Source organism: Rhinopithecus bieti, unplaced genomic scaffold, assembly GCF_001698545.2.
Source record: "Rhinopithecus bieti isolate Rb0 unplaced genomic scaffold, ASM169854v2 scaffold_4553, whole genome shotgun sequence".
In the NCBI taxonomy this organism is placed as follows: domain Eukaryota; kingdom Metazoa; phylum Chordata; class Mammalia; order Primates; family Cercopithecidae; genus Rhinopithecus; species Rhinopithecus bieti.
Genome location: NW_016804694.1, coordinates 1,686,717 through 1,714,045, shown reverse-complemented (window position 1 = coordinate 1,714,045; position 27,329 = coordinate 1,686,717). Strand labels below are relative to the sequence as shown.

General features: G+C 52.3%; 2 protein-coding genes across 5 annotated transcripts in view; one reads left to right on the top strand and one right to left on the bottom strand.

The window, feature by feature from the left end:
- MTCH1 (mitochondrial carrier 1) overlaps positions 1–11,319 on the top strand; it is a 19,863-nt gene extending 8,544 nt beyond the window's left edge. The window contains exons 3-12 of one of the 2 annotated variants that reach the window (XM_017870125.1): positions 529–635; positions 986–1,063; positions 1,451–1,508; positions 1,880–1,931; positions 3,474–3,533; positions 6,713–6,806; positions 8,774–8,821; positions 8,995–9,062; positions 9,347–9,422; positions 10,489–11,319. In XM_017870125.1, coding sequence (XP_017725614.1) covers positions 529–635; positions 986–1,063; positions 1,451–1,508; positions 1,880–1,931; positions 3,474–3,533; positions 6,713–6,806; positions 8,774–8,821; positions 8,995–9,062; positions 9,347–9,422; positions 10,489–10,560 — 713 coding nt within the window. In that variant the 3' untranslated portion in view covers positions 10,561–11,319. Of the gene's footprint in view, positions 1–528; positions 636–985; positions 1,064–1,450; positions 1,509–1,879; positions 1,932–3,473; positions 3,534–6,712; positions 6,858–8,773; positions 8,822–8,994; positions 9,063–9,346; positions 9,423–10,488 lie in introns of both variants that reach the window. The other variant, XM_017870124.1, reaches the window with a different exon arrangement.
- A 3,225-nt stretch (positions 11,320–14,544) lies between these two features.
- Positions 14,545–24,967, bottom strand: PI16 (peptidase inhibitor 16). 3 transcript variants are annotated; one of them, XM_017870120.1, is made up of 7 exons: positions 24,409–24,967; positions 20,026–20,247; positions 17,840–17,949; positions 17,426–17,514; positions 15,771–16,457; positions 15,420–15,559; positions 14,545–14,992 (listed from the first exon to the last, which is right to left on the bottom strand). In XM_017870120.1, exons 1-6 carry the CDS (start codon positions 24,577–24,579, stop codon positions 15,438–15,440), a joined length of 1,401 nt encoding a protein of 466 aa, XP_017725609.1. In that variant the 5' UTR covers positions 24,580–24,967; the 3' UTR covers positions 14,545–14,992; positions 15,420–15,437. The 3 variants fall into 3 exon arrangements, with proteins under 3 accessions (XP_017725609.1, XP_017725612.1, XP_017725610.1); XM_017870123.1 differs by having other exon boundaries at positions 16,359–16,457; XM_017870121.1 differs by lacking the exon at positions 20,026–20,247 and having other exon boundaries at positions 24,409–24,784.
- Between the last annotated feature and the right edge of the window lie 2,362 nt (positions 24,968–27,329).

Genomic DNA, 27,329 nt, shown 5'->3' with positions numbered 1-27,329 from the left:
TTTCCTATTTTCTTTTCGTCAAGAAAAACATAATTTTTAAGCAACAGAATTGTTTTCTGTGTTGCAGCATTTAAGTTGCTGAGTTGAGAAATCACGACTGAGTTTGCCAAGTAGAGTTTTTAAAGCAAAAAGAGAAAGGAAGGAAGGAGGGAGGGAGGGAGGGAGGGAAGGAAGGAAGGAAGGAAGGAAAAGAGAGAGAGAGAGGGAGAGAGGAAGGGAGAGGGAGAGAAAATGGAAGGAAGGAAAGGAAAGGGAAGAGAAAGGGGAGGGAAAGGGAAGGGAAGGAAGGAAAATGTATGAACTTGTTTGTTGGAAATACATTTTGAAGCTTTTACTAAAAGAAATGGGCTAGAAGACATTTGGGGGTTAGGGCCTGACCGCTTCCAGGTCCTGGACAGATGTTCCCTTCTGTGCCTGTAGTCAGCAGTTACCTGAGGGACAAGCCAAGCCTGGTCTGGGTGTGTGTGACCCAGGAGTGGGTGCCCCTGAACTGGGTGTAACTCCTCTACCACCTCTGTTTTCTTACAGCCAAGTACATTGTGCAAGTGGATGGTAAGATAGGGCTGTTCCGAGGCTTGAGTCCCCGGCTGATGTCCAACGCCCTCTCCACTGTGACTCGGGGTAGCATGAAGAAGGTGAGCCCACACAAAACCAGGAACGGTGGCCCGAGGTTTCCTCATACTCCCAACCACTCCTGCAGCAGCCAGTTACCCTGGTCCTGCCTCCTTCTTCCCAGACCGTTGGGGACTTCACTCCAGCCCCATGGAGAGAGCTCCCACCCCACAGGTCTGCTTTCCCACGGCTGTGACATCAGATGGTGGCTTTCTTTTTCCCCCACGCTCCAGACCTGGAGGTCACCTGAGGTGGGCCCAGCCAATAGACACTGCAGAGGAAATATTTGGAGTTGGTTCCTGCCGCCCGAGTCCCGGAAGAGTTCTGTGGAAGAGGCGTAGCTGAACTTGGTTCTTTCCCTTCTCTGTTTCAGGTTTTCCCTCCAGATGAGATTGAGCAGGTTTCCAACAAGGATGATATGAAGACTTCCCTGAAGAAAGTTGTGAAGGAGGTGGGTGTTGAGAGTCGGAGAGGGAGAGGCGCATGGCGGGGAGCCTAATGATTTCTCACCCCCAAGTTGGGCGGGTCATTGACAAGTGGAAGAGTTGGGTCCTCGTGCATGCATGGGTGGGATGGTAAGGGAAGGAGCCCTGGCCTGGATGCGCAGGGAACCCCGGAAAGCCTTCTCAGCCATTGTTGGGCCTAGCCTGGGACCCGGCAGCACTCCTGGGTGGGGGACTGGGGAGTGGGGCAACAGGTGGAGCCATCCTTGGCAGACCGACCCCATGTGCAGTCCCCGGGACGGGTTTCTCCCTCCCAAGCACTTGTAGCTCCCCTCGAGGGCCAGTTCCAGAGACAGGCCGCGGGTGGCGAGTCCCCACCCCATGCTGTCTTCCAGACCTCCTACGAGATGATGATGCAGTGTGTGTCCCGCATGTTGGCCCACCCCCTGCATGGTAAGCCCCCACTTCCCCGAGACTCTCTAAGCTGGGGTCGGGGCGTGGGGTGGGCACGCCCCTCATGGACTGTAGATAGACAGTCTTAGACCGGTTGGGAAGTGGTAGTGGGGTGGGAGGTATTCTACTGGAACCCACCCCACTGAGGAGAGATTGGAATCTTTCCAAAGGGAGGTGGGGCTCTTCCCAGGCAGAAGAAATGGGGCGCTGTGGTCATGGGATGTGACAGGGAACCCCAAAGGCCTTCTTCCTCTCTTGCTGTCTGAATAGGCCATGTTGTTCAGTGGCCACTCTGCACCCGGCACCTGTTGGCTGGGGCATCATGAGGTTTGGCCCACCACATCACCTGTGTGTGTTTTGTTTTTCCTCAGTCATCTCAATGCGCTGCATGGTCCAGTTTGTGGGACGGGAGGCCAAGTACAGGTGGGTAACTCTTGGGACAGGCAGGGTGGCCCTGTTACCTTTTCAGAGTCTGCCAGGGCAGGCTGTGCTGGGGTTGGTTGCTGCACCTTTTCTGCTCTAGTCCTGTGCGAGTTCAGCCTGCTGCCTGGCTTCTGAGGAATGTTGCAGTGGCTTCCATAGTCTGTCCAGGGGCATTTGCTCTTCTCCATCTCTTATCAAGGGCAGCCCTAGATGAGCCTAGATGCCTTTGCAGAGGGGTGAGTGGGATTGTAGTCAGCTTGGGTTAGGATTTGTGGCACCAGAGCTGATTCTGCCACTTAGGACTGAGTTGGGGTCTCCTCTTGGACTCCCAAGGTAATGCTGTAATGATTTTTCCAGCCATCATAGGCTGATAGCTCTTTTTATCCCCTGTGAAGAAGCTATCCATCTCATGGGCTTGGGGCTCGTTCCTTCAATTGTGTACCAGACCTTCACCTAGATCTGCTGTGTGCAGCCCTGGGCAGGTGCCAGGGGCATATGTGTTGACAGAGGTGCGTCCTGGAGGCATGTGGCAGAAGGACACACCTGGGTTGCCCTTCCTCTCTTAGATTCTCATTTCCTGGGGTCAGTGTTTTTTGCAGCCGTCCTGTGGGGCCACCACCCCAGGAAGCTCAGCTGCCACGGTGCCTCATTTTGGGGTCATTAATGGGAAATTGGCCCATTCCCCTAGACGGAAGTATGAGGTCAGTAGTTGGGACCAGGAGGGTATAATCTGGCAACCACTGTTTTGAGAGGTGGGGCTGGGCCTGGCAGGGCTGGGATGATCTGGGTCCAGGACTACCCAGGGCTTTGCCTTCCACTGGCTTCCTCTGTTAGGTTGCCCCTTCCACCTGGGCTTTGTACAGCCTCCATTCAGGACAAGCCAGTTGCCATTTCCAGCCACAGGTCACAAAGGTTGTTATTGAGCTTCCTTGGCATTTCACACCTAAGAACCCGTAGCCTGTCCTCTCGTCTCTAACAGGGTGCAGTGGCCAGGGCATGAATCCCCGGCTCCCTGCTGAGGAGTGGCAGATGTCTTCTCCTAGGCTGGTTCCAGTGCCGCCTCCTGCAGGGCCCTGTGTTCTTTCTCTGCCCTCTGGGAAAGTAATTCTCTCTGCTCACTACCGCCTTCTACTCTTACTCTCTTGGGCAGGCCTGTGGGCTCCTCTGCTGGAGGGTTGTTTAAGCAGAGATAAGTGTGAGGGCCAGGTAAGAGAAGGGCCTGCCATCTCTGCAGCATTGGCCGAAATCAGGAGATGCATTCCTAAACTCCGATCTCACAGAAAACGCCAGTATAGCACTGCTAGTGGGCTGTTCCCGTGGGTGGTTGGGCTTCCCCGGTCTCCGTGAACTGTGTAAACTCCTCCTCACCCCGACCAAGCGCTCTCTGTGCCTTTCTACTTGGTTCTTCCTGGTAATAATCCTCCCCACCCCGCCAGGACTGGCTGGATCTGAGGAGAACTCTGGGGCTCAGCCCCACACCAAGGGGTGGGCTTCCGGTAGGCGACTACATGACCCTGTATCTCTGTCTTGTCTTCTTCACAGTGGTGTGCTGAGCTCCATTGGGAAGATTTTCAAAGAGGAAGGTCTGCTGGGATTCTTTGTGTACGTGAGTCTATATACCCCATAACTGGCCACGGGTCTGGCTCTGCTAACACGTGTCCTCAACCTTTGAGACCACAGCTGCTGACCTGGGACTAACCACATGGCCCTGCCCTAGCCTGAGTGCTGCAGCCAGTTCTCTAGAGCTCCATGGCGTGTCCAAACTGCTTAGCCATTTTCAGGCCATGGCTCATGTAAAAGTGGAACTGTGTGTCTAGTACATGGGGGAGATGAACTGACCAGCCCCACTGGGCTTCATCCAGCTGCGGTGGGTATGGGGCTGGTCGTTGTGAGCTAAGTCACTGCATAGTCCTTGGCCTCACTGCTAAAACATGACTGAATATCTGACTTGGACTGAGGGTGGAGCTCTGGAAGCTCACAGGCTGACCACAGCCAGTGGATTCTGTTTGACATTGCTTTTCTGACAAATTAGTTGTTGACGTTGACATTTAAGATATGTTGCACAAAATTCCACATTTCTGGCATCTCTTTGAAAAGTCAGAAAATGGCCGGGCGCGGTGGCTCAAGCCTGTAATCCCAGCACTTTGGGAGGCCGAGACGGGCGGATCACGAGGTCAGGAGATCGAGACCATCCTGGCGAACACGGTGAAACCCCGTCTCTACTAAAAAAAAATACAAAAAAACTAGCCGGGCGAGGTGGCGGGCGCCTGTAATCCCAGCTACTCAGGAGGCTGAGGCAGGAGAATGGCGTAAACCCGGGAGGCGGAGCTTGCAGTGAGCTGAGATCCGGCCACTGCACTCCAGCCTGGGCGACAGAGCGAGACTCCGTCTCAAAAAAAAAAAAAAGAAAAAAAAATGAAAAGTCAGAAAATCTTGTCCTGCTGGGTGGTTCTTTCTGTAGAGCAGCCATTGGCCAGGACCCAGGACTTGCTCCTTTGGCAGGGCACATGGTCTCCAGGGGCCACAGACACCCCGCACTTCGTCACCTCACGTCCAGTTTATTTCACCTCTAAATAAAGCGCATACTGAAAAGATTATGTTCAGAAAGAATAAAGCGCAGACAGAACCCAGAAGCCAGGCTTGATGGCTGTTTTTTGATTTGCTGTTCTAAGGTCTAGGCAGTGATGTAGATGCTGACAGGTACATCACAAATGTGGTAGACACATGGTATACAGCAGTGTCCGCTGTACTAGACACAGGGCTCCATACTATTCATAAGAAGTCTTTATATCATGGTTTTCCAGTTTGTCAGATGTTTTTTATTTATGGCCCCTTGTTTAACCAAGAAATGACTACTTGTAGGTGCATGTGCATGTATGTGTATAGAATACAGAAATATATATACAGTTCTCAGCAGGAGGCGATTTTGCTCCCCAGGAAACACTGGCAGTGTCCGGAGACATCTTGTAGTTGTCACAACTGGCATCTAGTGGGTAGAGGCCAGAGATGCTGCCAAACATCCTACAGTACACAGGACAGCCCCGCAACAAAGACTGATTCAGCCAGGTGTGGTTGCTTGCATCTGTGATCCCAGTTACTCAGGATTAGTCTCAGTGGTTTCTGCAGCTGTCTGGAGGCCAAGGCAGGAGGATTACTTGAGGCCAGAAGTTCAAGACGAGCCTGAGCAACATAGCAAGACTTCTGTCTCTATAAAAATGTTTTTCAAAATTAGCTGGGCGTGGAAACACTCACCTGTAGTCCTAGCTACCCGGGAGGCTGAGATGGGAGGATGGCTTGAGTCCCGGAGTTGGAGACTGCAGTGAGCTATGATTGCACCACTGCACTCTAGCCTGGGTGACAGAGTGAGACCCTGTCTCTTGGGGAGAAAAAAAAAATTATTCAGCCCAAAATGTCAGTAGTGCCAAGGTTGAGAAACTGATTTATATTCATACACACATATATGTATGTATAAATATTTATACATATATATATTTGCACAGGTACCTGGTAACAAACCAACATTCGTGACATGCCTATCAGCATGTATGTCACTGATCAAAAAACGGCAGATCAAAAAACGACTCATCAAGCCTGGCTTCTGGGTTCTGTCTGTGCTTTATTCTTTCTGAACATAGTCTTTTCAGTATGCGCTTTCTTTAGAGGTGAAGTAAGTTGGATGTGAGGTGACGAAGTGCAGGGCATCTGTGGCCCTCAGAGACCGCGTGCCCTGCTAAAGGGGTAGCCCCTGGGCCCTGGCCAATGGCTGCTCTACAGAAACAGCCACCCATCTTGAAACACTGCACATGACCACCTCTGGCATTTTTCACACTGCGTAGTTCTCTTCTGGTGTGTGAATAGGATTCCCGCAGAGCAGATGCCTACTCTTTGGGTTCTTTTTCGCCATGTGATTTTGGAACAGATGATATGCATACATGTTACAGTGCATAGAAAGCACCAAAGGGTATATAGCACGTAGTCAATCTGAGCACAGGCAGGAACAACAAGATTAGAAATTGCATTCACAGAGGTTCATTTTATTAATACTCCTTATGGATGTATTACCTATATTCTTTTGAGTTTTTCAAATATTTTATAAGATTTTTTTTTTAATTCAAAAATAATAATTCTGCTTTTCCTCCCAGGAGACAGCCATCCTTCTCCTGGAGAGCCTCCCAGGGCACTCCGTACCTAAACAAGCAAATACACTGAAAAACACACAAGAGGCACATGGGACCCACTGGCCTCAAACTGGCCTTTTATCCTCAGCACTGCGTCTTGAGGAACTTTCCTTAGCAGTTTAAAGGCCATCACTTAAAAAGTTAGCCCTCCTTGTAAATGCTTGCATAGACTCTTTTTGATAGAATATTTTCAGGGGCGAAGAGAACAGATGCATTGAGCAATGTGTCTTATGGGAGTTGGTTAGGTAAAGAGGCCAGGAAAAAATTACCAACACATCGACACTGTTGTTATCTGCATTTGGAAATTGCAAATTTGGCAGTATTCCCATCTTGATCCCTGGCTTCTGTGGTTTGAAAACTGCTTGAGACTGTTAACTAATTTGTGGCATCCAAAGTGCCACAGAACACCTCCCCATGAGAAAAGGAGCACTACCTTCCCAGTGTGCGTAGCTGCTGGCCCCTGCAGGCTTCCTTTCTAAGGCTGTGCCATTGGATATGCTAAGATTTTGAACTTGGAACATCCCTGCCTGCTTCCTGGGTGTGGAGCCCCCAGGGACTGCTCCTCTCCCTCTCCTGCTCATCTCTGCTTACCTTGTTTTTTAGTGGATTAATCCCTCACCTCCTGGGCGATGTGGTTTTCTTGTGGGGCTGTAACCTGCTGGCCCACTTCATCAATGCCTACCTGGTGGATGACAGCGTGAGTGACACCCCAGGGGGGCTGGGAAACGACCAGAATCCAGGTTCCCAGGTTGGTTGGAACAAGGACTTGTCCTTCTTTCCGTGTACTGCTGATGCCCAGGGTCTGGGACAAACTCGAGGATTCTGGGATTCTGAGCATCGGGCCCGGAGGGTGAGAGAGGACCTCTCATTGTCCCTGGGGTCATCTTTGTCTAAGGGGAGTATGGCCACGAGAGGCGAGATTCCAGATTAGTACCCAGACCTGGGAGGAATTAATGGAATGCTCGTCCCTGGGCAGCCTTAGAAACCGACCCCAGCTTATCTAAGGCTGCTCCGAGGCAGTGACCCAACTAGGGCTCAGGAAGTCAGAAGACAGACCAGCTAATAGTGAGCACGCTTTGACCGTTGCATCACATCTTTTGCTTTTCAAAACGCTTTTGTGAACATTGTGGCCTTTGATCTGATGGCATCCTAGTTGTGAAGGGAACAGGGCAGGTAGAATGTTCTGTTTACCAACACAGAAATTGAGACCCAGAGATCACAAATTGTGGAGAACTCTGGGCTCTCCAGAGTCACTCAGCTAGAACTGACAGGGCTGGAATTAGATCCCTGGCCAGGCTAAGGGTGCATTCCTCTGAGTGTTTTCAGATCTGCTAGGAAGTATACAGCTCAGGCTCACCCTCCTATTTTGTTGGCTGTGGTCTACACAGCCTAGTATACATAGACCTTTCAGCAGGTCAGGTCAGGCATAGGAAGGCCTGGTCCTTCTACACAGCACTTGTTGAAGAAGGCCGTCCAGGTACCGGAGGGGTTGACTGGTTCTGCCTGAACCAAGATAAGAGGTGGGGAGCAGCGATGGCTGGGGATCGCAGTGTCCAGACATTCTCACAGTGGGGACCGCCAGGCCCAGGAGGCTAGGAAGGCCTAGGGACCTGTCCGCCAGGATCGCCTGGGTGGGAAGGGGTTCATGTTCCACGTGTGTGTGTCTGGCACCTGTCTGTTCTGTGTGGTGAGGAGTGCCCCATCCCAGATGGGAGCCTCTGCTTGCAGGGAGACTGGCCACTTGACCTGGGCAGGTGAGTCTTAACTGGCCTTTCAGTGTAAGCAAATTAAAGTGACTCCATAGAGACCCACCCCATCTACAATCACAGTGGCACATTCCTGCAGTTCTGCCTTTCTTGGGGGCCTTGTGGGTGGGTAAGCTGTGCTGTCACATACAGAGCAAGGGTGGCCAGGAATGCATGGCTCAGTGTTTCTCATCTAGGTGGGCAGCTGTCTGACCAGAGGCTGCTGTGCTTACATCAGCAATTACAGCAGTCAACAGATTTGTTTAAAGTGTGTTTCGAGTGCTTTTCTGTGTGTGGCTTAAAGGCCGAGATGAGGCTGCCGGGCTCTCAAAGCCACTCAAGCAGACCTCTGAGCAAATCTCTGCCCAAGGCCCCAGGGCATCGATCTGGTGGGATGGCCGCTCCATAGGAAGCTGAGGCTGGGGGAGCCACCTTTTCTCACTAGGAGCTGTTTGCTTCAGCAAAGCAGGATTTGAGGAGTTGGGGTCTGAAGGGGGAAAAGCTTGCTGAGGTGAAGGTGGCAATAAGCCTGGAGTTGCCCTCACCTCACCCCACAGGCCAGGATTTGTCTTTGGGTGTCAGGGTACATGTCTGTCTTAGCGCCAACTGCGTGCCAAGCCCTGGATGTTGATCAGGCAGACACGGGTTCAGCCCTTGAGGCTCACAGTCTGGTGGGGTTGCACAGGCAGCGGCAGCTGATCCCTCTTACCGGGTCTCCTTCTCAGGACTCCCTTCAGTCCACTTACCCTGCTTCTGCCCCCCGGCCTTCTCTGGGCAGTGACTGTGAGGCCCGACAGGAAAGGCATGTGTGGCGTGCTTGTGAGGAGCTGAGCACAGAGGGTGGGGTGAGGGCATGTGGATCTGAAGTCTGCGTCCTGAGGTGCCTATGGCAAACCGCTCCTCCTTTCTGTCTCCTCAGTTCAGCCAGGCCCTGGCCATCCGGAGCTATACCAAGTTCGTGATGGGGGTAAGTCGAGCCAGCTGTCCTTCCTTCCCACTGCCTTGCGGACCCAAGTGGGGCCTAGGAGGCCAACCCTGGTAATGGCTGGAGGCAGGTCTTGGTACAGGGTGTTGGCGTGGTGTGTCTCTGCTCGCTGGGCTGGGGTGGGTTACTGGCACTCATGCCTCTCTGGGTTTCAGATTGCAGTGAGCATGCTGACCTACCCCTTCCTGCTAGTCGGCGACCTCATGGCTGTGAACAACTGTGGGTAGGTGTGCGCCCTTCTACTTGCCACTCTACCTACCAAGGCTGTGGGGTGGGGGAGACCCAGCAAGCCCTTGCAGCACTCTGCCCCCTCCCACCTGCTCTGTGTGTAGGCTCAGCCTGCCAGGCATCCTGGCTTCCGCTGGGATTTCCCAGCACCCCCTGGGGTGAACTGTGGTGTCAGGGTGTGGATGGGTGGTAGCCCAAAGGCGTTCCTTCTTGAAGTGGCTTTCCCATGGCTGGCTGTCTTCCACTGTTCTCTGCATCTACCCTCTCCTTCCCGGGCAGGCTGCAGGCTGGGCTTCCCCCTTACTCCCCGGTGTTCAAATCCTGGATTCACTGCTGGAAGTACCTGAGTGTGCAGGTGAGCAAGCACTGGACGGAGGAGGTCTTTCCTGTTCTTTGCCACATCCTTCAGCTGAAATGATTTTTGTGGATGCTTCATTGCATGTAAAGATAAGTGGTTTCATGGAATCTAATATTGTGAGGAGACACTTGGTATCTATAAGGCATTTAAGTTAAGTTTTCATCTTACCTAATTTCAGAAAGGATTTGAGGTGGCTAAGTGTGAGTTTATTTTAAGATTAAACATCAGACAAGACCTTTTCTTCTTTGAGTCTTAAAGACTTAGGATAAGGATAAGAGAACTCTGGCCCAGGTGGCAGGTGGTAAAGCCCAAGAACTGCTTCTCCTTCAAGTAACATGGGCTGAAAATTTGAGGGCTGTAACCAGTTGAGCTGAGTTCCTGGGTTGTTAGGGCGGCTGGCATTGGAGACCAACTCCTCCCTCCTGCAGGACATTCCTGGGCCCAGGAAAGCCTGTGGGTGGAGCTGGATCATGTGGGGACCTGGCAGCAGTACCAGCCATGGGTTCTCATGTTCTGTGCCGAAGCTACCTCTCCCTGGCTGGAGATCTTGGGCCCAGCAGTCAGGTCCAGGCTCTGGTCAAGGGCGGAACCTTGCCTTTTCCTGGCCTTAGTTTGCCTCGCAGTGAAATGGGGCAGTGGCCTGGAGGGAGCCAGAGCACTGACTGGCCTCAAGGCTGAGAAGAGGACAGATGGGAGGGAAGCAGGGAGGAGAGCCACAGTTCTTCCCAGTGGCCCTGGTCAGTGTAAGTGTGTCTCGTCCTCCCTGTGAGCATTGAAAGAGTCCCAGACCACTTGGGCTCTGAAGCAAGAGGGGCAATGAGCCTCCTCTCTAGTGCTCTCCTACAGAGTAGTCCCAAAGACACCCCTGGGCAGGACATGAACCGCTCCCTTCTGCTTCGACACAGGCAGATTCTGCCCTCCAGGGATATAGGCCGAGGCTGCCCACCCCGGAGCTGGGTCTTTGAGCTCCTGGACCCTTCTTTGCCTGACACTGGCCTTCCTCTTGGAGGGACAAGGAAACGTGGCCTCCCTTTCACTCACCCTATGTTTCCTTCTGGTCCAGGGCCAGCTCTTCCGAGGCTCCAGCCTGCTTTTCCGCCGGGTGTCATCAGGATCATGCTTTGCCCTGGAGTAACCTGAATCATCTAAAAAACACGGTCTCAACCTGGCCACCGTGGGTGAGGCCTGACCACCTTGGGACACCTGCAAGACGACTCCAACCCAACAACAACCAGATGTGCTCCAGCCCAGCCAGGCTTCAGTTTCCATATTTGCCATGTGTCTGTCCAGATGTGGGGTTGGGCGGGGGTGGGGCTGCACCCAGTGGATTGGGTCACCTGGCAGACCTGGGGAAGATGAGGCGAGGTGAGGAGTTGGGAGAATCCCCATACCTCCCAGATTCGCTGAGTCTGTCTTGCGCAGAGGGCCAGGGAATGGCTTATGGGGGCCCAGGTTGGATGGGGAAAGGCTGATGGGGTCAGACCCCACCCCCTCTACCCCTCCAGTCAGCCCAGCGCCCATCCTGCAGCTCAGCTGGGAGCATCATTCTGCTTTGTACATAGGACGTGATCCCCTGGCACATGGCCACCATCATGTCTAGGCCTATGCTAGGAGGCAAATGCCAGGCTCTGCCTGCGTTTTTCTCAACACTACTTTTCTGATATGAGGGCAGCACCTGCCTCTGAATGGGAAATCATGCGACTACTCGGAATGTGTCCTCCTTATCTAATGCTCATCTGTTTAATGGTGATGCCTCATGTACAGGATCTGGTTACCTGTGCAGTTGTGAATACCCAGAGGTTGGGCAGATCAGCGTCTCTAGTCCCACCCAGTTTTAAAGTTCATGGTAAGATTTGACCCCATCTCCTGCAAATAAATGTATTGGTGATTTGGAGTTTTGTGGGGAGTCTCTTATTTTTGTAAGCTTAAAAATATATCTATAGAGTCTGTCTTTCCAAGTCCTTCCTGTTGGTGTGAGAAGGGGCTATAAAGAGGCAGGGCAGGGGGCTGCCCGATTGGAGATGTAGGTACCAGAGCTTGGTGTAGCTCAGTCTCCGGGGAGACACTGGGTGATGAGGCTGGGGTGTCAGTTTCCACAGCAGCAACCAGTGCGCAGGTCTGTTGCTGGGAGACAGGCCTTTCAGAAAGTGTTCCACCCACACCCCTGACTGTCATATCTCAGCACTGTTCGAGGATGACGTATCTTCAGGTTTTACGAAGTTGTCACTTGGTATAGTGGCCATGGTTACATCAGAACGGGCAGACCTCCCTTCCATCGAATGGTTTTTGCCCAGCACTGGGGTCTGTAAGCAGACAAAGCTTACACATATTTTGAGGCCCAGCTAGGTTCCCCCAGGTATTTCTCTGCCCTTGCTCAAGGTGTCCTGGCTTGTGAGAGCTGGGGTCTGGTAGCTTTTAACAGTGGACTCACGGACAGTTTCACTTCACATGTCCTCGTTTCCCAGGAACACAGGAGTGTGCCTGTGTGGGTGTTATGTAAATGTACACTGGTTGAGGCCACTAAGGTCTCATAACTTTGTCACCCATATTAACTTTTCTAGGGAAACGCCCCAGAGGGCTAAGGTAGTGGGAGGAACACATGCGGGGGTGGGCAGGGCAAGCCTGTGGAGAAGGAGGGCCTTGGGTTCCCAGGTCCTTCAGAGGGGAGTCTGCCCCGTGGCCTTTCTCCAGCCTAGTGTGCTTTTCCAGAGGCGGACCACTGTTCTGGGGTGTCTTTCCTTCCTGTTGCTCCACCCTCAGATCCTGTTTTTGCATTGATTAGTTCCTAAGGCCCCCCCTGGACTGAGGGGCACCTGTATCTCTGGAGCCTGAGCTAAGCTAGATCTGAAGAGCTCCTCCCAGAAGTTCAGAGAGGCTGCCTGGAGTACAGAGCAAGGTTTTGATGGCCTTGGCCAGTCACCTCAGGGAGGACTGCTGTTGTCTCCCAAGTAATTTCCTGAATTTGGGGGTTTCAACTTCATTTCCCAAGCCATCTTCCACACCCAGAAATGGCATGAAAATCTCTTTTGATACTGTGTCCCAGTTATTGGTTGAGCAAAGTACAGATTTTTAATAAAACAGGAAGTTTTCAGGTCATTCAAATTCTTGTGTGTGTGAAATGCTTCTAGACCCTTTGATCTTTGGGGGCTGAGGCCCTCTCCATCTGCCTTCCTAGCACTTGGCATGTTTCCTGTTGACTAGTCCTGGAAACTAGGATGTTGGGTCCTCATCTGAGAAAGGAGATTGGGTGGGATTGGGCAGGAGGAGGACTCAGCTGCTGGCAAAGGGAGGGGTGACAGGAGGAGGAGTGTCCTGTGGAGAGCTGATCACCTCCCCTCCTGGGAAATCTCATCCAATGGACCAAGCTAAAAGGCCTCTGAAAGGCCTTTGGGGACTTCCTTATATATACCCCTAGGTATATACCCAAGATAATTGGAAACTTATGTTCACACAAAAGCTGGTACATGAATGCTTAGAGTAGCATTATTCATAGTAGCTCAGGAGTGGAAACAGCCTGAGTGTCCGATGACAGATAAATAAAATGGAAATGTTCTATAGAATGTAACAGATATTCCATAGAATGGAATATGACTTGGCAATAAAAATGAAGAAGTTCCGATTCATGCTATGACACGGGTGAACCTTGAAAGTATGTTGGCTGAGAGCAGCGACTCACAACCATAATCTCCGTCCTTTGGGAGGATTGCTTGAAGCCAGGAGTTCAAGACCAGCCTGGGCAACATAGTGAGAACTTGTCTCTACAAAAAATTTAAAAATTAGCTGGACATGGTGGCATGCACCTGTAGTCCCAGCTGCTCAAGAGGCTGAGATGGGAGAATCACTTGAGCCCAGGAGTTGGAGGCTGCAGTGAGCTATAATCCTGGGTGTCAGAGCAAGACCTGGTCTAAAACAAATTATATGTATTTATATGGTAAGTGAAAGCAGCAGTCACAAAAGACCATAACATATATGATATGTCAAGAATTTATATGGGATGTTAAGAATAGACAAATCCATGTAGATAGACTAGTGGTTGATGGGGGTTGGGGAGGTTGGAGGGAAATAGGGAGTGACTGCTAATGGGTATGGGTTTTTTGGGGGGGGATGATGAAAATGTTCTAAAATTGTGATGGTTACACAACCTTATGAATATAGTAAAAACCATTGTGTTGCATACTTTAAATGGGTGAATTTTATGTTATGAGTTATATCTGAATAGAGCTGGAAAAAACATACTAAGTAGGCTAGGCGTGGTGGCTCACGCCTGTAATCCTAGCACTTTGGGAGGCTGAGGCGGGTGGATCACCTGAGGTCAGGAGTTCAAGACCAGCTGTTGACCAAACTCTGTCTCTACTAAAAATACAAAAATTAGCCAGGCGTGTTGGCGGGCGCCTATAAACCCAGCTACTTGGGAGGCTGAGGCAGGAGAATCACTTGAACCTGGGGGGCGGCGGTTGCAGTGAGCCAAGATCGCACCACTTCACCCCAGCCTGGGCGACGGAGCAAAACTCTATCTCAAAAAAAAAAAAAAGTAAAAGAGGGGCGTGTCCTCCTTGGTTACAGGTTGGTTCCCAGCCCTGCCCTGACTTGGGTGGTGTCCTGTTTGACTGCTCACCCTCCAGCGCTGGTCTGGAGACTTGCCCTGCCCCTCCCTACCACCCAAGCCACCCTCAGTCACCCACCACTGCTACCCCAACATATGTGTGCCTTTCTGATCCTCAGCACCTCTGGACGGTCCTCCTGTGCTCCCCTGGGGAGGGTCTGGGACTCCAGATCCCTTTCTTAGGACTCTTCCAAGCACCTGGGGCTGGCAGAGCCTTGCCTGACGTACATTTCTGACCTTGTGTCCCAGACAGGCCTGGGCAGCAGCACCCCTGTGAAGAGGCCGCATGCCATGCTTTGATCCTGGGCTCCAAACCCGTCTAGGCCCCGCTGGTGACTCCTGAAGCTGGGAGAGTCAGTCCAGCACCCTTGGCCTTCCTTTGGCTCTTCCCCTTCCTGGCAGCCACCTGTGATTAGGGGGAGGGGAAGTTATAGGAAGGAAAAGAAGGGTGTGTCCCAAAGAGGAGACACTAAATGGAGTGTTTTAGAGGAGGGGGATGTGAAAGAGAAGGAACAGTTGCCACAGGTTGGACAGGTTTTTATTGGACAGTCAGGAGTTGCTTTCCTTCCCTTGTCCCTGCCTCCCCTACCCACAGAACCCCACTCCAGTGGGGCTTGTCCTTCATCTGCCCCTTGCAATCCCCGTCCCCAGCTACGCAGGTACTCAGGGAGAGCACGCATACTGTGTGGGCAGACAGCCCCAGGCCAGGTAGGCAGTGAGCTCCCTCAAATCCTCCCACCCCCAGGACTCAGGAGGGAGGGGCAGGAGAGGTGTGGGCCCGGTGTGCAGTCCTCAGGCGGCCCCCTGCGCTCGCAGTCAGCCAGGCCTTGTGCCTCCAGGATGGTGTGATGAGGCACATGCCCCATAGCCTTTCCCTTCCAGAGGGCCTTAACCAAGAAGCATCTTGTTTAGGGGCTGGGGACAGGGTGGGGAAGATGACAGGAGGACAGCTGACCTCTTCACCCTGAGAAGGCAAGAGGCACTTCTGAGGAACAGTCCTGGACTCAGATGGCTCAAGGAAGAGGCCAGGGGACTGGAAGGGGCCCAGGGGTTCCTGGGAAGCCTGAGATCCTCTGTCTAGGAGAGAAGCTGATAGCCACAGGACAACCTGAGAGTGGGCACGTGTGAATACCCCTCAGAACAGTCTGCAGCCAGCTGAGGGATGGGCCTACCCAGACAGAGCCAAGGCACTCCTGGGGCAGTGCCAGGGGCTGCCCCTGTAGACGCCTCCCAGGAGGACAAGAGTGCTGGCCTGGAATCTGGCCAGAAGTTGGGGTGAAGGGGGGCTGCTGGGCCACAGAGCAGGACCTGCCCAGGAAGCTGTGGCCTCTCACTTGGAGGAAGACAATCTAGGTGGGCATGAGGCCAGGGCCCTCCGCACCAGGCCTTGCCTTTGAGTGGTATCCCCTTCAGAAGATTCCAGCCAACATCAGGGGAAGCAGGAGCAGTAGTCCCAGGAGAGGGCCCCACACGTGACCAGGGCCTGGGTTCACCCCTGACACGACGCTAGGCTTGTCAGGGCCCTCTGCACCTGTGGGAAGAAAGCGGCTTTGCCTCAGCCTAGAGACGGCTGTGCCTGCTGTCCCGCCCACCCCACCATGCAAGGAGGTGGGGCAGCAGCCAGGGAGGAAGCTCTTACTCACAGGGCGCATGCCCCACCGTGCTCATACCACCTACAGCTGGGGCAGGACACTGCCATTCCAGAGCCAGGAGGGGAGTGGGACCGATGCCACGGGCCTTACCTGGCAAGGACGACTGCAGAGCCAGGGCACGCCCACCCATGGCATTAGCGGTGGCAGAGGTATTGGGGAAATTGGGCAGGGACTTGGAGGAGGTGTGCCCCGTGTGGTCCAGTGTGGCCTGCAGCTCACCTGGCTTGTCCTGGGCTGGAAAAACTGAGGCCAAGACCTCACTGGAAGGAGGCAACTCAGCCTCAGCCTCTCCCTCAGCCTCAGCCTCCTCCTGGGCATGGGGTAGGAGCTCCCTTGCCCCTGTCAGGGGCATCTTGGGGTCCAGAGAGTTCTCTGGGCTCCCAAAGGGCACTTTTGTTTTGTCTGTCACTTTGTCTGCTGATTTTGGGATAGGAACATGGGTCGATTCCGGGAAGGTAACTGGCTCCTCATCCAAGGAGGGCAGGCTGTGAGCTGCCAAAATGGAAGGCACCTCAGTTGTTACAGAAGGTGGAGCCTCTGTTGCCATGGAGGGCGGGTCTTTTGTTGCTAAGGAAGTTGGGGCCTGGGTTTCCACAGCAGGCAGAGCCTTGGTTGCCGGGGAACCTGAGACCTCTGTTACCAAGAAAGCCGGAATCCCCGTTGCTAGGGAAGGAGTACCCATTTTCCTAGAGTCTGAGGCTTCAGTTGCCAGGAAGGATGGGGCCTCAGTTACCAGGTAAGGCAAATCCTGGGCGTCTTCCTGGCTTCCGATGGGTTCTGATAAGACAGAGGAGAACTGGCATGAGTGCTGCAAGCAGGACCTCACATCTCTCACCGCACCGCAAACCAAGTGACGCGATCAAATGTCCTACTAGGACACACAAACACACACATTCTGCAGCGGATATGCCCCTCATTGAAAATAAAAGTTACAAGCCGAGCGCGGTGGCTCACGCCTGTAATCCCAGCACTTTGGGAGGCTGAGGCAGGCGGATCACCTGAGGTCAGGAGTTTGAGATCAGCCTGACCAACATGGAGAAACCCCATCTCTACTAAAAATACAAAATTAGCCGGGTATGGTGGTGCATGCCTGTAATCCCAGCTACTTGGGAGGCTGAGGCAGAAGAATTGCTTGAACCCGGGAGGCAGAGGTTGCAGGTGAGCAGAGATCGAGCCATTGCACTCCAGCCTGGGCAACAAGAGCAAAACTCCGTCAAAAAGAAAAAAAAGAAAAAAAAAGAAAAGAAAAGAAAAGAAACGCCACTTCTGGTGATTGACACAGTTGCTCCTCTCTCCACCTCCTGGTCCAAGTCTCTCTACATTCGTACTTGCCCTTTTTCAGGGGACTTCTCCAGCGGGATCCCTGTCCCTCACAGGGCTCCTCCTCCGGCAAGGCCGGCCCCGCCCTCTTGAAGCCCTCTGACCGTGCCCACCGGCCTGGCCCCGCCCACTCCTCAAGACCCAAACGATTGGCCACGTCCACCTCACGCGGGCCCCCCCGAAGCCGCCAGACTTTCTAACATCCTCCCTTTGAAGGGTTGAAATCCGGCCACTTGGAACGACAGGGCGCCAAAGTGGCTGCGCGTGGAGGGCTAAGGGAGCCGCCAGGGCCCCCAGGTGGTCGCATCCAGCCCGGCCCCTCCCCCGCCCACGTCCCGCTCAGTCCAGCGAGGCTCTTAGACCATCCAGTCTGCATCGCATCTCTTCCACACCCCCTGCCCCTACCAATCCACCCGTGGACTCACCACAGAGGGAGTTCTTGCAGCCATAGCCAGAGGGACATTGGGAGCACGGAGTCCCCTCCTGGTAAGGCCGTTTCCCCTTCACGTTCCCCCTACAGGAGGTCAGGAGGATGCTGAGGGGAGGGGCTCGACCTCTCCCAACCCTCTCCCCAACTCCTATACACACATCTACTCTGGATGTGCCCTTGGGTCTCCTGACTGCCAGCCACTGACTTGCTGGGCGATCTTGGGCTCCTCGTGGCCCTCTCTGGCCGATGAGAGCAGACCACCATCGGAGCCTTCACAGCTCCCTGGATGGTAGAGCTCCAGACTGACCCCTCTTCTCCCACTCCCTCAGGCTGTGGCCAACTCTGCCCTCCCCTTGGCTCTGCCTGTGCCTTCCCCCTCTCCATCTCCAGGGTTCCCCCCAGCACTCACGGGGGCTCATAGTTGCACACCAGTAATTCGATGTTGGTTTCCTCAACACCCTGGAGCTTCTCACAGAAGTGGGAACCGCAGCCGATCCTCTCTGTCTTGGCCCAAACCACCTGAAGGAGGGCAAACCTGGCAGCTCAGCCCCATGCGAGGTGGCATGGTGCCTTCCTGGCATCCCACTACACCTGCCTTACAGGGCTGGGGAGAAGAGGCACCCTATAGCCTGTGACATTCACGTTCCCAAAGCCATGCAGGTTCAGGACAAAACTCTGACCAGGCGGAGGGATGGGGGAGTTTGTCCCTAACCCTCTACCCTCCTCTGCTAACCACATACACCACTTTGCCAGGCCTCTTTTCCTCTCAAAACCTTCCCTCAGTTCCAGGACTGTGATACACCCTCATGAATTTTTTCTGTGGGCTCTTCCTAGAGGCCCTTGCACTTTAAATGAAGGGTATATGCAAAGGAAAGAATCTCAAATGGTAGAATTTTAGACCTCAGCAACAAGGAAAGTCCAAGGTGGGGAGCAGGAGGAGCCATTTTGAAGGTGGAACCTCCCCCAAATCACAGGTGAGCAGGACCTGTTCTGGTTGTTTCTCAGTGTGGGTCTCTTAGCTGCTAGAATGACTTCTGTCTTTATCAAACAAAAAGTCCAACAACATTTGTGTGCTGCCATGGGGTGAGACCAGCAGCCTTTCCTTGCTGGTTCTAGGCCCAATCTGCCCAGGAATCTCTGCTGAAATTAGCTGAAGGTCTCCCCGGTGTTGAACACCTTCTGGGCAGAAACAACTCCAGAGTGCATGCACCCTCAGCCCCAGAGAAAGCTGGGGCGGAGCCACGCTGACTTACTCCCTGCTGGGTCCTGATAACAATCCCCGCAGAAGCAAGTGGGTGAGGGTGGAGGGAGAGGGAGGGGTGGCAGGATCCAGAGAGAAAGGGCCAGGAAGGGTGCTGGGCCCTCACAACTTTCTGACCTGGGTGGGTGCTGCTGGGATTTCCTCCCTAAAGATAAAGACTAAAAAAAAAAAAAAAAAAAAAAAAAAAAAAAAAAGATGAAGACTAAAAATAGCATGAAAAAGAAAGGGAATTGGTGGACATGGGTGGGAAGATAGTTGGTTTCTTTTCTTTTAATTATTTGTCATGTTACTATTTGTACAACACATAAGCACTGGCAGGAGAAAAAATAATTCCGTAACACTAATGTTAATTCCCCAACACACACACACACACACACGCACGCACACATCTTATCCGCAAGCCCAAACTTTCAAAATGCCGTGAGAATCCAGACAGCAGCAAAGTGTGACTGGGGAGCGGGAAATTCTATCAGAAATCTCCCTGAAGCCTTCATTCAGCCACAATTTGCTCTTCATCGTTATGCATAATTGTTAAATGCAAAAGAAAAACTAAACAAAATTGTCTATTTGCTTTATTAGTCCCTGGCAGATGACAAGTAGCAAATTAGACACCATAATAAATGCAAAGGAGCCACAGAGAGAAGTTAAGGGACTATCTGCTACTGGGGCAAACAGCCCTGCACTATCTGGGGGAAGAGGCGCAGGACCACTTGGAGCACCGTACAGTATTGCCTAGGTCAATAACCACAATCCATAAAACTGGCTCTGTGACACCTAACATGTCCCACCGCCCCCACTCCTTTTTATTTATTTATTTTTTTGAGACAGGGCCTCCCTCTGTCGCCCTGGCTGGAGTGTAGGGGCGCGATCACGACTCACTGCAGCCTCAACCTCCTGGGCTGAAGTGATCCTTCCACCTCAGCCTCCAGAGTAGCTGGTGGGCGCCACCGCGCCCAGCAAAGTTTTTTGTATTTTTTTGTAGGGACAGGGATCTCGCCATGTTGCCCAGGCTGGTCTCCAACTCCTGGCCTCAAGCGATCCTCCCAGCTCGGCCTCCCAAATTGCTGGGATTACAGGCGTGAGCTACCGCGCCTGGCCTAGCGGCCTAGGTTTTCAAAAGACTGTAGAGAAGCCGACTCCGTCAGAGGCTTAGCGTATTAGCTGCAGTGAGAGGACAAGACCTGCAAAGTATCTGAGGGGACCTGGAGTGAGGCCCGCCTCCTGTAGCGAGGACGCTTAGGAAAGGTGAAGGTAGAGGTGGCCCCGCCCACAGAGCACGTGGCCCCACCCCCACGCCGCGAGGCTCCGCCCTGCCCCGCCCGCCGGGCCCACACCTGCGTGTAGTGGCCGCACATCTGGCCCGGGCTGCAGGTGGCGGCGCTGAGGTTGTAGTGCTCGCGCTCGTGGTGCCACTCCTCCATGGCCAGCGGCACGTCCAGGCCCTGGTCGGTGATGGCGAACAGATTCTCGCCGCGCCGCCCGCGGTCCTTGTTGTGGCCCCACACGCACTGCCGTGCGTAGGCCTTGGCGAAGGCGGCCAGCTCCTCGTCCCATCTCTGCAGGGCAGGTGAGAGAAGGGAGGTGAGGATGCCCACAGATGCTGTGGGGACCAAGCAAAAGGTCGAGGAAGTCGTGGGGGAAATCCTTCCGGCACCTCCTTAGCGGGGTGACTCTTGGGCATGGCCTGAAACAGGTCTCTGCTCTGGGTAGGCTTCTGTGGGCAGGTGGAGGACGCCATCCCAGGCCGAGGAGCTGGCCGTTCACCAGCTGTGTGACTGCACGGATTGTCTAACCTTTCTGCACCCTCAGAGGGCTGAGGAGTGGATGAGGTGGTGTTGGTGACAGTGTTATTATAAAAAGCCTCATGTGAAAAAAGTGGCCGTACATGCCCCTGCCTACCTCCCAGGCCTCCTTGAACTTCTCTGAAGAGCACAGGATGTCCGGTGAGATCGATGTTGAGGGGCTGGGTCGTTTATTCAGCCCATTTCACCCCCACTCAACCAGGAACCTGACTTGAGGGCTGGCACCTTCCTCTCCCTCTAAGCCCCCACCCTTCCCTTGGGACACCCAGTCCCCATGCCTTTACCCTCTGCAGGCTCCCTCCCCAGTGCTGTTCCTAATTGCTCCCAACCCTTGTCAATGGCAACCCCCTTTCTCCAAGAAAATTAAGTGTCTCTAGGTGACACTGAATGTCACAGGCCTCTCACCAAGGGGCCTACTTTCAGAGCCTTGGTAACCCGCCGTCAGACCCCAGTGACAGTGTTCTCCAGTGGGGACCTCAGGTGAGATGGTTGGAGGGGAAATTTTAGGTTCAGGGCCTTTGAGATTGTGTCCCTGGCTGAGAGGCAGGCCGAATGTGGATGAGAAGAGGGATTAACAAGGCATCCAACCCAAAGGATTGAAGAGGGGAAGCCTGGATCCCATTAAATGCTGTCCTTGGCTTCTCCTGGAAATCCATGGCCTGGAGGCAGCTTTTGCTCCACCCTATGGGGGCCCAGCCAGCTGTGGGAGCCAGACAGCCCATAAAGCGCCAAGAGCTTGGGTGACCCTGAGGGGAGGTGGCTGTGTGGCCACACCCACTCCCCACCCGCTCAAGGCTTTCAGGAGCCGCTGTCTGGCATGGGGATGGGTGCACCTGGCTGGGATGGCTCCACAGCTGTGACCTTGGGTGAGTATCTTTCCCTCTCTGGACATTTTTGTCCTGAATCACTGGTCCCTGAGATTCTCTCAACTCTGGCAACAGTGGGAGATTGGGAGTGGGAAAGGGGCAGGGCGCTGGGGACCAGGGTCAGGGTGTCTGAGACGACCTGTGAGGTGCCGGGCTGGACTGTAAGTGCCGTCAGGATATGGCATGGATGGATCCCCAGTGTCTGGTGCAGTACTAGCACATAGTAGGTGCTCAACAGATACTTGTCAACTATTGATGACTGAGACAGGGCCCTGCTTAAAGCAGTCTCCCCCTACAGAGTCTGCCTGTAATTTCCATTCTGACAAGATACCTGGAGCCCCACCATTAGCGTCATTGCTTTGGTCTTAAGGATTCTCAGTCAGTCATCCAGAGCCCCCTGTGGAGTTGTAAGACTCTCAGCACCCACCCACATTGGCCACATGGTCACCATCTAGAAGCAAATCCATTCATTCATTCATTCATTCATTCATTCATTCATTCACTCGTTCATTCATTTATTCAACAGTCCTGGGCATTGTGTCAGCCCTGGGACAACAGCAGGAACCAAGAAGCCCAAGCTTCCGTTGACATAAACGTCATTTGGGCCACCACATGGTAAATGACAGATGTGCAACAAGTACTATAGTGGCACCAAAGAGGGCCATCTAGCCCAGCCAAAGGTGGAGAGGGAGACACCAAAAAGATGAGGCATTAGCCAGCTGGGGGGAGAGGCGTCCTAATCAGAAGGCACACATCAGCAAAGGCATGAAGCTGGGAAACATTTTGGCTGGGAAAAGACAAGCTGTTCAGGTTACAGAAGAATAAAGGGCAAGCGAGAGAGCAGGATGAAGAGCTAGGCAGGGGCCAGAACACACAGAGCCTTCTTAGTTAGGAGCCGGAGCTTTATCCTGAGGCAGTAGGGAGCTGTGGGAGCCACTGAAGGATTTTGAGCAGGTCAGGCCCACGTGTTGGATTTTTCATTCTGACAGCAGAGGCCAGAAGCTGGGGAACAGGTAGGGGCTATCCTAGGAGTCCTTGGGTTCAAGAATGAAAGAACCCTGAACCAGGGTTGTGCCAAAAGAGAAGGGGTAAGGGGAACGGTTACATTTCAAGGACAATTGAACCTTCAGGGGGGCAAAACTGGCACTGATTAGACCTGGAGGCTGAGAGGGAAGCATTCATGATAACCCCCACCTGTCTCACCCTGGATCCATTCCCTCTTTTGTGTTAATCAGACACTTATTGAGCACTTACTGTGTGCCAGGCATTCTTCTGAGTGCTTTACACATATTCACTCATTTAACCCTACAACTACCATAGCTACAAGGGAATTATTCCACTGTTATCCCCATTTTACAGATGAGGAGACAGGCACCAAGAGTTTAACTTGGCCAAGGTCACAAGGCTAATAAGTAACAAAGGCAAGATTTGAACCCAGGCCATTTGGCTGCAGAGTCCCAGCCCTCGCCACTACTGAGGTTGAACCTGAGTCTTGTCCTGAATGTTTCCTGGCATCCCAGCCCCAGCCTCATCTCCTCCTCCTCCTAACACTCCCCATTAGGCAGCAGCATATCCCCTCAGTATCCCAACTGCCTCCCAGAATGTTGCCCTGCTCCAAGGTGCACCTCTGTCTGAGAAGCAGCTCCCAGCCTGTGTGGCCCCCGTCTCAGCCAGCAAGACTGCAGGGCATCAGGGATCTACAGGTGGGGAACCTGAAGCCCAACCATGAGGCGCAGGCCTCAATCAGGGTGCTGTTGGCAGAGCTGCGTCTGCGACTCCTGGTTTGTTGTCTACCTTTCCTGGATGCCCAGGCTGGCACAGCTGTGAACGGCAGTGCTGGGTGTGTGTGCAGAGCTCTTCCTAGATCTTTCTCACATGTCATCCTGTCTGACGCCCAGGGCAGGGATCGCCAGCCCCATGTTTCCATCTGAAGGGAAAGGGGTCCACCCAGAGTTAATTTAGTCAGATCACATGGGGCTGAGGTTAGAACTTAGGTTTGGGGCCCCAGGCTCACTGTTGTGTTCCCCAAGGTGCATCTGTTCTCTCAGGCACCAGCTCCAGGGGTCCCTGATCCCTAAACACTGCCCAGCAACCTCCCCAGCCAGGAAGGGGGTGAATTTCTCACTTTATCTCCTTTAATCCTGCATATAGACAGCCCGCCTCTCACCCTGCCATAAATAGCTCTTCCTAAGAGAACCAGCCCTAAATCTGGCTCTGTCTCCTGTGTGCATGTACATGTATGTTTACTACATCTGCGTGTTTCACCAGACATGAATAGTATTTTTACATGTCTTCAGACTTCATGTAAAGAGACCCTACTGTGTATTTTTTAGAGATTTTATTTCCTCCCCCATTCAGTAGGATATCTGTGAGATTCAGTCCACACTGGTATATACGTAGCTCTAATTCTGACCGCCTTTTACAGATGAGACACGGGATCGACAAGGTTACAGGACTTGCCTCGAATCACAGGTTTTGTAGGCGACCAAGACAGAATTCGGACTGTATGATCCAGAGCCCTCTCTGCTTCTGGATCCTGCTGTCACCTACCTCCTTAGCACCTGCATTCTACCCCAGGTGCCCATGCCCATCCTGCTGCCCGCTTCCTCTTGTCCTCTTCTTGGCAGGTGTGTGAAAGACCGTTTTCACAAAGGTGTTAAGAACTTCCGGGGTTCCCCCACCGAGGGCACATGCATTTGAGGAAGTGCTGGGGAAAGGTCGTTGGAGGGGGAAGCCGGGGTTTTGGGTCTGGCTTAACCAGCTGTGTGACCCCAACAAGTCCCTCTGAGCCTCACTTTCCTCATCTGTATTATGAGGTTGCTTATAGGGGCCTGTGAATTTTATTAGGCGGGTGCAAAAGTAATTGTGGTTTTTGCCATTAAAAGTAATGTAACATAATGTCAGGGACTCGGCGACTCTATCACTGACCAGAGAAAGGAGAAGAATTCTGAAATAGCTTCAGCATGTGGAGCAGGGTAAGAGGGCCTGGTGACAGACCCTGGCCAGCACCCCTTCTATCCCAGCCAGCAAGCGCCGTGGCCACACTTACCATGTGCAGCATGTCTGAGGCCGGTGGGGATACCTGGGCCCGGTAGAGGTTGTGCAGCTCCAGCATCAGACGTTTCTCCTCGTCTGTGAGGGCTCCAGCGGGGCCTGTGGTGGCCACCAGCAGTAGTAGCAGCGGCAGCAGAAGCATCAGGAAACTGCAGGAGCCGTGCATGGTGGCCAGCTGTCTCTCCTTCTCCCGTGCAGGGGTCTGGCAGCTGGATTTAAAGTCCTTCCCACACAAGCACCACCCTGGCTGGGGTGGGGCAGTGGGGGCTGTGTCTGAGGCCCAGCCCGACTCACACAATGTCTCAGGGAGGGCTGGGTGCCTTGGGTCCCGACCAGCATCAAGTGCACTCCCCTTGGAGTCCTTGGCAAAAACCTCCTTTCTCTCGGTAACAGGGGCTCAGGCCAAAAGTTGTTTGAGTTCCTAAGTTGTGGACAGATCCTTCAGGGGCAAAATCATAGTAACCTCTGCAGAGCTGTGACTGGTTGCACCCAGGTCACACCCACTGTGTGTTGAGGATAGATAAGAGAAAGGAAACCACAGACCCTATCCACAGAGGAGTGGGCAAGATGAGGAAGCTATAGGCTTTTGAAAGGACAGAGGAAGACCAGATGTATTTGATAAAAGGCTGAGCCAACCTGAATCAGAATCCTGGTTCTGCCCCTTGCTATCTGTGTTTTGGCAGCTTTCTCAAGTGAATCAGTGACAATAATAGTACCTACCTCATAGGACTGGAGGGAAGATTCAATGACATATAATGTATGTAAAACACCTAGTATGGTATGTGGCACAGAGTAGGCCCTCAGTAACAGTAGACAACCCACCCATGTGGCTTGGGCCTTAGCAGGCTACCAGCCCCCTGGGGAGGCAACACTCTTGCCTGTGGGGGGAGGGGCCAAGGTCTTCCCCACTCTACCTGTATTCGGGAATAAGGCCTTTCACTATGGCAAAATTTTGGCTTCCAGGTGTCCTCTCTGAATGCAGGTGCTTGACATGCTCATTTGGAAGTGGGATGCTGGGACTCCTGTGCTCTGAATACATAGAAATATAATGTGTCTGTTTCTTAAATCAAGAGAGAGCAGAAAAGCAGGAGGTTGAACGAGCTGATGCACCAGGAGCTCTGAGGGGAGGGTATTGGAAGGGAAATAGGCTTAGCAGCCAGGTGCTGGCATTATAATGACCTTGACCTTGCAGGGGCCATGACCTAGGCCTTGGCCTTCATGAAGCAGGAAGCTGGAACCAGTACTCTTGAAGACAGCTGGGATCCTTGAAGCCTGCTTCCTCAATGAATAGGGACCTAGAAAAAGCCTACCCACTGGCTTTGGAAGATGACAAGAAAACCTGTCCCTGCCTGAGTCTCCAGGTAAAAGTAAAAATAAAACCAAGATGGATTACACACACACACACACACACACACACACACACACTTATTAGAATTAATAAAGTCAGCAAAGTTGCAGGATACAAAATTAACACATAGAAATTAGTTGTTTCTATACACTAATAATGAAAAATCCAAAAAGGAAACTAAGAAAACAATTTCATTTATAAAAGCAATGAAAAAGAATAAAATTATTACCAATAAACTTTTTTTTTTTTTGAGACAGGGTCTGGCTGTATTGCCCAGGCTGGAGTGCAGTGGCATGATCTCGGCTCACTGCAACCTCCACCTTCCGGGTTCAGGTGATTCTCCTGCTTCAGCCTCCCGAGTAGCTGGGACTATAGGTGCCCGCCACCACGCCCAGCTAATTTTTGTATTTTTAGTAGAGACGGGGTTTCACCATGTTGGCCAGATGGTCTTGATCTCTTGACCTCGTGATCCGTCTGCCTTGGCCTCCCAAAGTGCTGGGATTACAGGTGTGAGCCACTGCGCCTGCCCCTTAGCAATAAACTTAACCAAGGAAGCAAAAGACTTGTACACTGAAAATCACAAAATGTTGCCAAAGTGAAAGAAGACACAAATAAATGGAAAGACATCCTATATTCATGGATTAGAAGACTTGATATTGCTGAGGTGTCAGTGTTGCCTGATGCAATCTATAGATTCAATGCAATCCCTATTGAAATGCAAATCATAATATTTTATAGAAACAGAAAATCCATCCTAAAATTTATATGGAATCTCAAAGGACCCCAAATAGTCAAAACAATCTTGAAAAAGAACAAAATTGGAAGTCTTATAGTTTCTGATTTTAATATGTAACCACAAATCTACAATAATTAAAATAGTGTGGTATTAGTATAAAGACAGACATTTAGACTAATGGAATAGAATAGCCCAGAAATAAACTCTTATACTTATGGTCAAACGATTTTAGACAAGGGTACCAGGACCATTCAGTGAGGGAAAGGCAAGTCTTTTCAAGAAGACTTAGAAAACTGGACTTCCACATGCAAAATAATGAAGTTGAATCTTTACCTTAAGTATATTAAAAAGTTAACTCCAAAATGGATTAAAGACATAAACATAAAAGCTAAACCTACAAAACTCTTAGAAGAAAATATAAGAGGGACTTCCTGGCATTGGATATGGCAAGGATTTCTTGGATATGACACCAAAAGTATAGGCAACAAAACAAAAAATAAACTGGACTTCATTAAAATTAAGAACTTTTGGGGGCTGAGCATGGTGGCTCACGCCGGTAATCCCAGCACTTCGAGAGGCCAAGGAGGGTGAATCACTTGAGGTCAAGAGCTCGAGACCAGCTGGGCCAACATGGTGCAACCCCATCTCTACTAAGAATACAAAAATTAGCTGGGTGTGGTGGCGGGCACCTGTAAGCCCAGCTACTCGGGAGGCTGAGGCAGGAGAATTGCTTGAACCTGGGAGGCAGAGGTTGCAGTGAGCCAAGATCCAGCCACTGCATTCCAGCCTGGACGACAGAGTCTGTATCAAAAATAAAAATAAAAATAAAAAA